Below are 13,742 nucleotides of genomic sequence, written 5' to 3'. Positions count from 1 at the left end.
CCTCATCCTGTGCTGCTGTAGATGTGTGCAAAAATTCACACCACTGTATTTATGAGGAGACAACAATAACCCACGCTGTCCTCATGAAGCAGATCAGGTTTTAAAGAGTTCAACTCTTAATAATCAATAAATAAAATTGTTTATTTCTCGCAGACTTTCACGCAGATTGTTGCTTACGAGACGACACATTAGACTTCTTTTAGTTTACAACAACACAGCAGCCTCCAAAATGACCACAAAGTAGAATCAACGCTACATTTAAACCAACAACTGAAGATTATAACCTTTATTTATTTATCACAGAGCTGCTGTATTATGGTGTGTATCAAATATAAAGTGTCAAAACTAAAAGTAGTTTATTTTACTCTTAAGATTTGTAGTTAGGATTAATTTCATTTCTAAAAATAGCAACTGGACCTGAAGTCAGTCGGGAACATTCCTCACTTGCAGTGAATTGTTGACCTGCAGTTACCTGTCAGTGAAAACCAGTAAACACCTGACCTCTTCCTCAGAGTTATGCTCTTACTGCCAAGTCACGTGATAACACACTCATTTGTTTTGAATTCTTACAATCGCTCCACAGGTTTAGCCATTTTACCTAATACACCTGTTTTATTTGTTTACTTTGAATGTTATTTCATTGTTGTTCATTCTCTGCACTTGTCTATTTCTGATCTATTTATGTTGCTGAATTGTTTTTTCTCCATGTGAAGCACTTTATAAAGTTGTTTTGAAAGATAACATCATTATTACTGGCTGACTGACATGTCTTTTCCTTGCAGCACATTTCCTTGAAGTTACAGGTGAGGAGTAACATGTACTTCCTGCAATCCTAATTTAATGGCACTGCTACTTTTAAGGTCCATATTTAAAAAACAAAACTCATATGTTTTGAATTTAAAGCTTGAAGCTAGTCAGACCGGTCAGACTTTCTTTGTCTGTACGGAAAGAAAAAGATGGGAACTAAGCTTTGTGAAAAAAAGAGACTAATGGTTAGTCGTAATTATGTAAAAAATTATTAGGTAGGACAAAATTATAGATAAAAGTAAAAATTATGACATGAAAGTCGTAACTATGAGATAAAATGTCATATTTATGTGATAAGAAGTAAAAGCTATGTGACAAAAAGTCATATGTAACTCATCATTTATCAAAATGATGAGTTAAAGGTCAAACTTATGCGATGAAAGGTAAAAACTATCATATAAAACCATATATATCATAATCATGAGTTAAAATGTCATATTTATGTTACAGGAAGTAAAAGTTACAAGATAAAACTCAAAAAACAAAAAATGATGAGATATAAAGTTTTAAAAAAGATAAAAGTTATAATTATCATTTAAAACATCATATTTATGAGATAAAAATAAAAAAATATGAAATTAAAGGTTAAAATTATCAATTAAAAGTCATAGTTATTTGATAAAAGGTCAAACTTATGCGATGAAAGGTAAAAACTATCATATAAAACCATATAAAATCATATAAATATCATAATCATGAGTTAAAATGTCATATTTATGTTACAGGAAGTAAAAGTTACAAGATAAAACTCATAATTATGAGATAAAAAAACAAAAAATGATGAGATATAAAGTTTTTACAAAAGATTAAAAGTTATAATTATCATTTAAAACATCATATTTATGAGATTAAAAGAAAGAAATATGAAATTAAAGGTTAAAATTATCAATTAAAAGTCATAGTTATTTGATAAAAGGTCAAACGTATGCGATGAAAAGTCAAACACATGCACGCACACACACACGCGCACACGCCCTGTGTGAGTGATCAGGCGGTGGTCACGTGCCTCAGTCAGCGGTCACGTGCCTCGGTCAGCGGTCACGTGCCTCGGTCAGCTGATGCTAGCTCAGTAGCCGGACGGACGCTTCTCCTGCGGCAGAGACGAGCTGACGGTCGGACAGGATGCCTTTCTCCGAGCTCTACTTCAACGTTGACAACGGCTACCTGGAGGGGCTGGTGAGGGGGTTCAAAGCCGGAATACTGTCGCAGGCGGATTATTTAAACCTCGTGCAGTGTGAGACCCTGGAAGGTGAGTTTAAAGCCGATGCTAGCTGACGGCTAGTAGCTAGCTGCCAGGGCTAATTCCTCCGGCTAACACAAGCTGTCACTCTCCGAATAATATCAACGACAATACTCCTTATAATCGTATTATTCAACCCTCTGCGTTGCATTGTTGTCATTCAGTGCTCTTTCTTAAGCTTCCCGTCGATAAATTGAACAATTAAAGGCGCAAAATTATTCGATATTTGGTTTTTACAGCTTGCTATCAAGCCTGACAGTCTTAGCTAGCTAGCTAGCGTCATGCTAATATATGCCAAGCTAATACAGAGAAGTGTTTTGTCGTCCATTGATCAATGATGGGCTTTTTAGAGGAAGTGAAATAACATCATGAAGAGGTTGTTTTCTCTAGTGTCTGAGCAGAAATGAGTAAAGAGCATGTTAAAGGTCATAAGCTACTAGTATTTCTCATTAAAGCTATGCTTCACTGTACTGTGGACCATTTCCCAGATGTTTCTCTCCTTCTCACAGTGGATTTATTTATTTCTGCAGATCTCCAATCAAAGAGTAAAAATAAGACACGACAGACATCCTCTTACATCAAGTACTTTGAGTATTTGTTGTAGTATTTATGCAAAGTTCTCATATGAGCAAAGTTTATCACGTCATTCAGTAATAATGAAACTGTAACAACAAAGACTTAAAGGACACTGTGTGATTCAAACTGAGAGTTTTATTATATAAATATGTATTTTTTCCATTAGTGAATAAACAAGCTGTTCTCGGAGGAAAATAAGGTCCCAGAACACTGTTTGAAGCTAGAAAGGTGGCAGGGTCCGCCACATGTAAACACAGTAAAAAAGGTAGTTGTGTCCTTTAAGGTCAGTTTGTTTATTCAGTCATGAAAACAAAGTTTATTTAGGTTGTTGAGACAGAAACAACTGAAACTACTTGGTTAGGCTTCACCTGCACAGGTGGGGGCTGCAGCATGAACCTCCCATGTGTCACATCTTCTAATGGCAGATGGAAAGAAGTGCCTGACACCGTTAGAGGTGGATCATGTCTGTCTACTGTCCTCAGTGGGCAGTTGATAGACATGATCAGTGCATACAGGACGTTATAAACTGGATGGAAAAAGAAACTCCGATATAAACTGCACATGAGTTGTACAAAATTAGCTAAACATGCAAACATGGTAGTTTGGTTTTCAGGTTTCTTTCACACCAAGTGAATCCTGTACGTTCTCCGTCCACGTGTCTCCCCTGCAGATCTGAAGCTCCACCTGCAGAGCACAGACTATGGCAGCTTCCTGGCAAACGAGGCTTCTCCCCTCACCGTGTCCGTCATCGACGACAAGCTGAAGGAGAAGATGGTGGTGGAGTTTCGCCACATGAGGAACCAGTCCTACGAGCCGCTGGCCAGCTTCATGGACTTCATCACGTAAGCAAAAAGCTTTGGTGTCGAGATAATATTTAACTTCAGGGATCCTGCTCGAACCGACCTCAGGTGGCTCCTGTCGACGCAAAAGGAGCAGCGTCTCTACTCCCCATCACCGACGCGATATAAGACTTTCCGATGTTTGCTGCTTTCAGCCCACCTGCAGTACCCTCACACGTTTGGGATCACTGGTGTGAAACCTAATTTAATAAGTGAACCAATGATGTACATGTGTGAAAGTGACCTTCACTGGGTGGTTTTGAAACCAGCAGGTGATTCGACTCACTTTTAACAAAGAGAATAACATCGAGCAGCGTACATCCATCACCGTGCTGAGGGAAAGTGGTTTTGCAGACACACAACGTTTGGCTCCGTATCTGAACAATCTCTTGTGAAAGCAACATTCAAGTGCTCATGTTTTATTGGCATCAAGTCACACATGCTTCACATTACTGATGACGATATCACAAAGCATACCATAAGTTTTTCCGGTTGATTTCCGCTGGTTTGAGCTCATTTCAGTACACGATGACAAACGTCTTGGAGAAACTTGAAACTTGTGTGAATATTCATTTGTTATATTATATAAATTAGTTTCAAAGCATTTTATTTATGAGTTACATTAATGGAATAAACAAACCCAGAAGACAAAAAGCAGAGACGAAAACCATTTAAAATGATTTGTAGAGCTGTAACGACAAATCAAGTAATTGATTAGTAGCTTCAGTATCATCCGCACATCTCTAGTGATGTAACTAGGTACTTTACAGATTCTGATTATTCAGTGTTGATAGGCTATTACTCATGTAACCAATCACAAAGTGTTGTGGGCGGGACGTTGAGTGACTACAAATAGAGGAAGGATGCTGATCATCGTCAAAATGCTGAATATCTGCCCCAGTAATCATCTAATATAATAATAATCATCATCATTATTAACAATGATAAAAACGCTGCTACCAGACAGATATCAGAGGCAGAATCTGTCATGACATCTCCTCCCCACCTGCTCTGTGTCTTCAGGTACAGCTATATGATCGATAACGTCATCCTGCTGATCACCGGCACCCTCCACCAGCGGGCCATCTCTGAGCTGGTGCCAAAGTGTCACCCGCTGGGCAGCTTCGAGCAGATGGAGGCGGTCAACATCGCCCAGACCCCCGCCGAGCTTTACAACGCCATCCTGGTGGACACGCCGCTGGGTGCGTACCTCCACATACACTCGCTGTTTAAAAACAACAGGAGAAGTGAAAACTGAGCAGTAATGACTCCTGCAGGACAGAAGATGGCACCAAAGAAACATTCAACATTCAACATTCCTCCTTTCTCTTTGCTTTCCAGCTGCATTCTTCCAGGACTGCATATCTGAGCAGGACTTGGATGAGATGAACATTGAAATCATCCGTAACACACTTTACAAGGTAAAACATGATCACAGTAATTTGAACGACGTTTTGCTGCCTTCCTCCTTACTAGATAATGTTAGCCAGCTTTAACATGGGGAGGAAAACAATGATTCACAAAGATAATCGGCATCTTTTAAAGTGGAACGTGTTCTCACATGCAGGGCTGCAGCCAGGATTTTATAAACACTGAGGTCATGTGTAGGACTCCTAAAGGGAGCAGCTTTAAAAAGGAATTAGAAAATCTTGTTATTAAAATAATCTTTAGTGGCACAATGACCCAGGAGTTAATAACACTACTTTATTTTAATTATGACTTTAACCCATGTTTACGACTTTCACCTAATAATTTCAATGTGTTGTCTCATAATCATGACTTTTTAATCTTATAATTACTTTTTTTTGTCACATTATGTGATTTATAATTTCTATCTTTTATCCATGATTATGACTTTTTCTCTCATAATTATGATTTACCAGGGAGATATTGTTTCATCAAGCTTAGTTTTCATCTTATCCCTAAAATACTTCTTGATCCACTTCCTTTCAGGCTTACCTGGAGGCTTTCTACAAGTTCTGCTCCAACCTCGGAGGAACCACAGCTGACACCATGTGTCCTATTCTGGAGGTGAGTCTCCAGAAACGTAACGAATAAATAAAAAGCTCAGACAGCCACCTGTTTTTGCTCCACTGATCGTCCGTCTCTGCTGCAGTTCGAGGCCGACAGGAGAGCCTTCATCATCACCATCAACTCGTTCGGCACCGAGCTGTCCAAGGAGGACCGCGCCAAGCTCTTCCCCCACTGCGGCAAGCTTTACCCAGAAGGCCTTGCTCAGCTGGCCCGGGCAGATGACTACGAGCAGGTCAAGGCCGTCGCTGATTTCTATCCCGTAAGTCAAAAAAGCCGGTGGCCTGCTCAGATCACCACAGCTTGTATCTATCGTAGAATATAAAGTCAAAACAAATCCAGTCAGTTAACTGGTGTTTCTTTTCATTGTCTCGTTGGTGTGAAACACTCGGTTGTAATAATCACTGCCCCCTGTCAGTAAGTCTGAACCTGGTTCTGGTCCGCAGGAGTACAAGCTGCTGTTCGAGGGTGCCGGCAGCAACCCAGGCGACAAAACACTGGAGGACCGCTTCTTCGAGCACGAGGTGACACACATGATCAGACATACAGTCTCGCCTGACAACAGACCAGTCTCACACTGTCTGTGCACAGCTGAACTCGGCTCCGTCGTGGTTTTAGTGGCCGAACTGGAAATGTTTCAAAAGAAATCAGTGTGTTAAACAAGTGTAAATACATGTTGTACATGTTTAGATGTGGTAACAGAAACTTTGTGGCTGTTATTGGATATGATAACTCTTAACTGTAGAGCTGCAACCATTACTCAGTTAATTAAGTCGTCTATCGAAAGATAATTACAGACAACTATTCTGATAATCGATTAATCATTTCAGTCATTTTTTAAGCAGAAGTGTCAAAACAATTTCCGGTTCCAGCTTCTTAAATTTGAGGATTTGCTGCTTTTCTTTGTCATTGTTTTACATTTTATAGACTGAACGATTGACAACAGCCTAAAGAATGATGAATGGTCGGGTCACAATAGGATGTCTCTCTTTGCCTTGTTATATCTTTACTGCAGTGTGTCAATGAAGGTAGTTTCCTGCCAGTATGGTAATTAGGTGTATGCCTGTCATTATCAGCTTTGTGGTGTTCATGCACTCATCAGTCTCTTCCTCCCCGCAGGTGAAGCTGAACAAGCTGGCCTTCCTCAACCAGTTCCACTTCAGTGTTTTCTACGCCTACGTCAAGCTGAAGGAGCAGGAGTGCAGGAACATCGTCTGGATCGCAGAGTGCATCGCCCAGCGGCACCGCGCCAAGATCGACAACTACATTCCCATCTTTTGAGCTTCCTCTTCCTTCATCTTCATCTTCACCTTCCTCTTTTTCTTTTCCTTCCCTCCAACATTTCATTCAGTCTCATGTGTCTCCAGTCGCACCTCGGTGTTAAAGGTTCTGATGGTTTGATGCTAAATTCTTCACTCGTAGGTGTAAATTGGTTTTCTTGTTGTAATGTGAGTTCCAGTCAGGCTTGTTCAGAAAGTAAAACATGAAATCAACTTTAAATGTAGTTTTAAACTGGAAAACATGATCCAACAGAGGTGGTTGGTGCTGGATTCAATCAGCTCACCAGGTTAAGGAGGACATCATTTGACTTTCAAACACTTTTTCTCCGATTGTCCAAACCTTCTGACGCACATTGTGTTTATTTCATGCGGCACACCCTTCCCACCCGACACGTCAGCTGGTGAAATACAACGGAAGAAGAATTTGCAATTTAATAAATGCAGGAATTAACCCGTCGGGCACCCGGACAGAAAAGCTGAAGCCTGATTTAGTTTACCGCGAACTCCCCGAGCAGCAAACACTAACCATCATGAAACACTTAGAGATTCTGCAAACTGTATGTTTTGGATTAATCAGTGAAAACAAACGTTAATGAACCTCATGAAAACATTCCTCTGCTCATCATCAGCCTCCACCAGGTTCTATATAACCTGTATTTATTTCTGTTTTAGTGTTGGTTTTGTCAGCATGTCTGGTCATTACTGTGGTTCCCCCCCCCCCCCTCCAAAACTAACGAGTGAAAATGTGTGAGCCCCATCTGATTTGCTGTCTTAACTAGATTGTTGTTAGATATTAAAAAAAAAAATACAAACCGCTGAACAGGAACTTCCAGTCGTCACCGTCCCTGTTCCTGCGTGAACTCTTTAAGTTTCTGTAAATGAGCGTACTGGATTGAGGCAAACGGTAGTTGAGTAAATGACGGACGTAATGTTTAAAGTATACAAAGATATATAGATATTTAAAGATGACTATATGATTTTTTTGTTTTTTCATGCTGTAAAAATTGATTTATTGCCGTTTTGATCTGTTTCTTACTTGTGAAATGTGTATTGTAAATGTGACGGAAAATTAAACAGACTAAACTGCACGAACGTCGCTCTGGAGAAATATTTTAACTGGTCTGACGTGTTAATACAGGTGACAGGCGTAGGACTGTAAGACTAAAGGGAGGGGATTCGATTTCTGAATGATCTGTAAGTTGTAAATTCCTTTGTCAGCCAGTTGCTGCAGACATTAACGCCGGCAGATCGATGTCTTCATTAAAATGTCTGTAATGGAAGCAAATGTCGCCACAGCTGTCTGACAGGGATTCAAGAGCATTGTGCCGTAAATATGAAATATAATCCGAGTGTCAAACAGTCCACAGCCGTGCAAGCAGCTCTGTAAGGGCGGAGCTGGTGCTGTTATCTGCTGCGTGCTAACATGCTCACAGTCAGAAAACTGTACTCCAACCGTGCCAGAAGAAGAACAACAGACCAGTATCGCTTTATAACTTTAAAACGTTTATTATTACAAGACCTTTTCACGTTCTGACAAGACGGTTCTAACAAGTCACTCATTATCTTGTGATAACACAGAACGTTTCATGTTATAACATGAAATATAAGTACCTTGTTGTAATGTGAAAATATTTAGTCATGAAGTGATCGCAGAGGCCGTGTCTGGAGGCTTTTCAGGTCGTCCGTCCAAAAAGATCACATTTAATATCCAGAAGGTCAAAGGTCAACCTCACTGTGACATCTTAATACTCTGCAAAAAAAAATCTTTCTGGTCGTTATTCAACACCACAGCTCAGGAGCAGCATCTTGATTGGTGCAGGAGCTTGTAATGCCGGTCAGTTTCAGTGTGAAGCAAAGAGCTCGTCAGTAGAAGTTTTATAAAGTGCCAAAGCTGAAATATCCCTCACAGGGTTCCCTCTGAATCTAGAGAAACCAAATACTAAAGTCAGTCATAGAAAAAAAACAAATAAGGCAGCAGAAAAAAACGCTAACTGCTGTGAACTGTAGCTGCCGTTAGCTCAGTTAGCTGTGCAGATAGTGGTTCAGACAGGGAGCTTGGGGACCAGGGGAGTGTTAGTGGTGTAAACACAGGATTCCTGGATGCTAGCTTCAGTAGATATCTCTGCAACACAATACATAAACGTCATAATGTCAAAACTGCTATTACTTCACATTCTGTAGACAAATGTAGTTAATTCTTACATATTGTGCCTTTAAAGAGGAAACCTGACCTTAGTGTGGAGTTGTTTCATAACCGTTCTACAAATTCACACTTGATATATGAAACAAACTCACATTTATTGGATTAAAATGTGGCTGCAGGCACAAATATCTTCCAGGCAAGTGATTCTGCACAGGCTGAACTCTTTAGGTTTAATTAAGTCCAATCAGGCTGTCCGGCTGCAGCTGTCGTACCAACAGTCTGCACAACGCAAACCTGCAACTCTTCTCACAGAGATCCTGGAAAACTGAGAGGAAACAAACCCTCGTAAAAAAAAACACATCCAACCATGACCTTACAGCTCAAAACCAAAGCTCGACTCTTCGACCTGCACTGCTCCGTCGGCCTGACGGACTGGGACATGGACAAGGAGCTGAAACTGGCAACAACCACAGACCAGTTTTACCACGGTGACTGTTTTCTCCTTTTCTCTGTAGTTTAATTCCCATTTATTTCAACCAAACCAAAGTGTGAATGTATCTCTGATGACAGATGACAAACTGAGTGATCAGTACGTGGTCCAGAGGCCTTCTGCCAGAGCCTCGAGAAGAAAAGATGAATTCATTTGGTACGATAAAACATCAGGTGAGCTGAGAGGAGAGAAAAAAATCTGTTCAATGAATGTCTGTGGATCGACCTGCTACTCCAGCCATAACCATAACTTCAAAACCTTCCTAAATTTGAAGAGAGGTGGCAAAAGTAAAAAAACAGTCTTTACTCAAGTAGAAGTACTGATTCGACTTCTTTACTCCAGTAAAAGTAATAGAGTACAGGCTGTGAAATGTACTCAGAGTATCAGAGTAAAAAGTCTCCCTCTGAAGGACATTTGTGGTCAAAGCTAACTGAAGCTCACGTCATATTAATATAATTCAAAGACTATTAAAGTTAAAGGTAGAGTCAGTAGGATTTGTCCCAGCTGTTCCTGGACGCACCACAAAGATAGTTGATTGTTGAGTCTCATTCCCAGGACGTCAAATAGCCACATGTTGGGTTGGTAAAGCGTCCCGAGCAGCAACAAAGAGAGAAAATAAGAAAATCTCTGCAGATACGAGACACTAACACGCCTTTTCTCCCTCATTTTCACTTGAGTAAATGTACTTAGTTACATTATGTTCAGAATACATCAGAATATTTTGAGCAAAACTGTTTCTTTTTCACCTTTTCTGTTCATAATTTAAGTTAGTTTTTTAATGTTTCAAACTTAAATCCCTTTATTTCCTATTTATTTATTTATTTATTTATTTATTTATTTTGGATCAATATTTTCCTCATTTTGTCACGAGGATATAAATGTTAGCGTTAATATTTAATAACGGTGACCTCTCTGTAGCTGTCACTGTGATCAGACCTACTGTATGTCATGCCAAACACGCCTCGATGAACTGATTGTTGTCGCAGCCTGAATGTCTGCCATGATTTTTCTTGTCTCTCAGACACCTTTGTGAAGCCAAACCTGTGGCTGCTGGTCAATCCCAGTATCGCCTGTCCGATCCAGTACAGAGGAAACGGAGCAGATCTGCAGACCGTCTGTGAACCTGCTGGAGAAGTCCACACGGCACCACAGGCTCCTCTGGACCCTGCGGAGACCCGACATCATCTGAACACAGAGATCCGCCTGTTTTCTTCTCATGATGCTTCTCTACAGGGCGAACTGCTGCACTCCTCCGCTGAGTACATGGTACAGTACACATCAACAACCACTCTGTGGACCGTTAAAGGGAAACTCCACCAGTTTTACACATTATAGTGTGTTTACAGGTCTTCAGGAGTACTACTGTTTATGTGAGAAAAGTAGTATAACAACTGCCGCTGTGTGGTTTACTCAGGTTTTTTTATTTGACATCAGGACGTCAGAGCAAGGAGGATGTGGGTGCATGACATGATCCATAGGAGACAAAATACAGTGAATATTATCGCCTAGGCGAGGAAAAAGAGAGAGGGCGACGGCAAATGTTGTCCAGAGCCATGTTAGTCTATGTTACTGATGTAATCTCACCATCTTTGATGATCAGATCCAGAATGAAGACGTCTCCTGTCGACCAGCCAAGAACAGACGCAAGGGAAGGACCACCAAGGCCAGGGTGAGGACACGGGGCTGCGGCCTGGACCAGCCGCCTTCAGTGGGCTGTGGGGAGCTCTAATGACCCTTTTACAGGCCATAAATATCTATTTTGTCTTCGTATTATGAGTGATGTGGTTCAACATGAACACAAAGTTAGAGCATGTTGGTTATTTGGAAAAGGAGATTTCTGTTCTCGTGTTTTTTATTTGTTCTCTTCACCCCTCCAGGACAGTAAGATCCTGAAGCCGGGGTGCTGGCCTCGTCCACCGGTGAATTACTGCATCCTCATCGCTTTGGCGCTCAAGAGCAGCCATACTGGGAGCCTCAAAGTCCAGCAGATTTACCACTTTACCAGGTCAGGTTTGATGATTTGCTAAAACCCAGCAGGTTTATGTTCACCAGGATAAAATGTTGACGGTGAACGTTTTTGCAAACAGCTGATGTATTCACATTCGTAGGAGTCATAGGATACACGTGGATGCAGCACCCCTTAAAATAAGGCTGTAACATATGCCGAATTTACAAGAAGGCCCATTTAATTCAGAATTTGTCAGAAACAAAGAATTACAAAGTTTATAAAGTTTCTCCTAACTCACCAACGTACAAAATTGAGCAATTTTATAATGGAGTCTGGGGGATTTCTCTCTCTCTTCGTCTCCTTGCTGTTGTTGACTGAAGTCGTTTTGGCTGCTTTGACCTTCAACGTGTTGGTGTTTAAGTTTCAATCTAAAATTGTTTTGAATAACGTGTTTGTTGCGACTAAAACGGAAATTTTATTTATTTTGAATTATCATTTTTCCAACATTTATTTTGGCGAATGTGTTTCAGCGTATCTTATGTGAAGTTTAAAGTTCCCGTCTGTGATATTATACGATCATCTGATGGCACCCTGGCAGACATTTTTGAAGTTGCTGGAAGGAAAGTAATATCATCTTCAAAACGTGGAGCAACCTGTTGCACCGCAGCCTGTTTTTTTTAAGGTCCCATCATGTTCTTCATGTTCCCTCCTGACTTTCCTCCAGGGAGAACTTCCCGTTCTTTCAGACGGCTCCAGACGGCTGGAAAAACACCATCCGACACAACCTGTGCTTCAACAACAGCTTCCGCAAAACCTGCAACCAGCTGTGCAGAGATGGCAAGAGGAAGTCGTGTTTTTGGCACCTGACTCTGGACGGCCAACGCCGGCTAAAGGACGAGATCCGCACGCTGACGGGGGAGACCTTCAAACAGCTGGAGAGGAGCATGGCCCACCCAGGTGAGTGAGACGTCAGTCTGAGGGGACGTGTCAGGGGTCGTGACTACAACGCTGATCATCAACTCTGTCTTTGTGTTTCAGATGTAATACGGACTTTGCTTGCACTGTGACTGCAGCTGTATCAAAGAGTCCAAAATCGATGCATAATAAAACTCTATATGCAGAAAGTTTCTTCTGTTATGCTTTTTTATTATTTATGAATATATATATATATTCAGTTTTGTGAATATTTGCAGATCCCTAAAGAGCAGTCAGTGAAGATATCTGCACAATGTTATCAGTTAAATTAACATCTCTGAATACATTTATCGTACATAAAGTCAAGCTGAGTTTCTGGTGAAAGAACGACACTTCGCCCCGTCAGCAGACATCTTCCTTCATCAGTACAGCCTCCAAATCACTGCTGAAATACATTTGTTTTAAAGTTGCATCATGAGGTTTTGATTTTTGTCTCTGCACAAAAACAACTTGGTTAGAGAACGATCCTGGTCAGCACCCGGCGTAGATCATCAGGGCAGATATCCAGCATGCTCCGATTATCAGTATCAGTGATGTAGTGGAGAGTATAAAGTACCTGAAAATTGTACTTAAGAACACTTTACTGAAGTTAGTTTTAATAAATGATCTGTCTAAATAATGTTATCAATATGATCTTTTTCATTTTGAGGAAAAATTCTTAGAAAATGTGTTAATACTGTCACTCGTGAAGTCTTTATGAAAACAGCTCCTGGTCTTTATACAGAGAAAAGCTATTAGTGTCTGTCTAGTAATGATATCATTTATTGTATTTGTTTAACCTTCAAAAAGCATGACAGTGAATTTAATTATATTCACTGATATAAATGTAATCAAATAACTTCATCAGTTTATTTATTTCTTAATTGAAGTCGTGAGTTTTAAGTCCAAGTTGACTCTAGTCTGAGTCTCAGTAATCAATCAATCAAACTTTATTTATATCGCACCTTTCAAACAAATCAAATGAAATTCAAAGTGCTTTACAAGTGAGTACAAATTTAAAAAAAAAAAGGTTTATCAAAGAAACAAAAACTTGTTTTGTGAGACTGATGCACACAAACTGCAATAAAATAAATAGTTCAAATAATATAAGATAAAAACAAGCAATGAAAATAATGAATAAAAAATAAAATGTTACACTTTATCATATCTTTGTGTCTTATATTTCTTGTTTCCTGCTCTTTGCACTGTTATATTTTGTGAAGCATCTGATTTTATTGCATTTTATTTGCTTAATTTGTCTTTCTTGTACCGTATGATACTTTATTCTGTGAAGCACTTTGTAACTTTGGTTTTGAAAGGTGCTATAGAAATAAAGTTTATTATTATTTTATATAACAGTGGCTGAACTGTTGATTTAACTAGTTTAAGATGTCCTGATGTGACTCTGAACAGCACCGACACGGAGGAGTTTTA

The 13,742-nt window shown here is 40.0% G+C and overlaps 2 protein-coding genes across 3 annotated transcripts; both read left to right on the top strand.

Moving 5' to 3' along the window:
- The first annotated feature begins 1,862 nt into the window (after window positions 1-1,862).
- Window positions 1,863-7,861, top strand: LOC140994602 (V-type proton ATPase subunit d 1). Its single transcript, XM_073464318.1, has 8 exons — window positions 1,863-2,056; window positions 3,294-3,465; window positions 4,486-4,664; window positions 4,804-4,883; window positions 5,416-5,493; window positions 5,579-5,755; window positions 5,940-6,017; window positions 6,613-7,861. The coding sequence occupies exons 1-8, from the start codon at window positions 1,930-1,932 to the stop codon at window positions 6,772-6,774; spliced, it is 1,053 nt and encodes a 350-aa protein (XP_073320419.1). The 5' UTR covers window positions 1,863-1,929; the 3' UTR covers window positions 6,775-7,861.
- A 1,305-nt stretch (window positions 7,862-9,166) lies between these two features.
- On the top strand, window positions 9,167-12,478 carry foxr1 (forkhead box R1). Of its 2 annotated transcripts, XM_073464866.1 has the most exons (7): window positions 9,171-9,404; window positions 9,487-9,579; window positions 10,428-10,672; window positions 11,007-11,075; window positions 11,284-11,411; window positions 12,079-12,311; window positions 12,393-12,478. In XM_073464866.1, exons 1-7 carry the CDS (start codon window positions 9,284-9,286, stop codon window positions 12,419-12,421), a joined length of 918 nt encoding a protein of 305 aa, XP_073320967.1. In that variant the 5' UTR covers window positions 9,171-9,283; the 3' UTR covers window positions 12,422-12,478. The 2 variants fall into 2 exon arrangements, with proteins under 2 accessions (XP_073320968.1, XP_073320967.1); XM_073464867.1 differs by lacking the exon at window positions 9,487-9,579 and having other exon boundaries at window positions 9,167-9,404.
- The last annotated feature ends 1,264 nt before the right edge of the window (window positions 12,479-13,742 follow it).

Source organism: Pagrus major, chromosome 4 (assembly GCF_040436345.1).
Source record: "Pagrus major chromosome 4, Pma_NU_1.0".
Classification (NCBI taxonomy): Eukaryota; Metazoa; Chordata; class Actinopteri; order Spariformes; family Sparidae; genus Pagrus; species Pagrus major.
This window is presented reverse-complemented; position numbering and strand designations above follow the sequence as displayed.

Coding starts and splice junctions, on each gene's coding strand:
- LOC140994602 (XM_073464318.1), top strand. CDS start 1,930: ATGCCTTTCTCCGAGCTCTACTTCAACGTTGACAACGGCTACCTGGAG. Junction 4,665..4,803: donor CCTGGTGGACACGCCGCTGG/GTGCGTACCTCC, acceptor TTTGCTTTCCAG/CTGCATTCTTCCAGGACTGC. Junction 4,884..5,415: donor TCCGTAACACACTTTACAAG/GTAAAACATGAT, acceptor ACTTCCTTTCAG/GCTTACCTGGAGGCTTTCTA.
- foxr1 (XM_073464866.1), top strand. CDS start 9,284: ATGACCTTACAGCTCAAAACCAAAGCTCGACTCTTCGACCTGCACTGC. Junction 11,412..12,078: donor CAGATTTACCACTTTACCAG/GTCAGGTTTGAT, acceptor ACTTTCCTCCAG/GGAGAACTTCCCGTTCTTTC. Junction 12,312..12,392: donor GAGGAGCATGGCCCACCCAG/GTGAGTGAGACG, acceptor TTTGTGTTTCAG/ATGTAATACGGACTTTGCTT.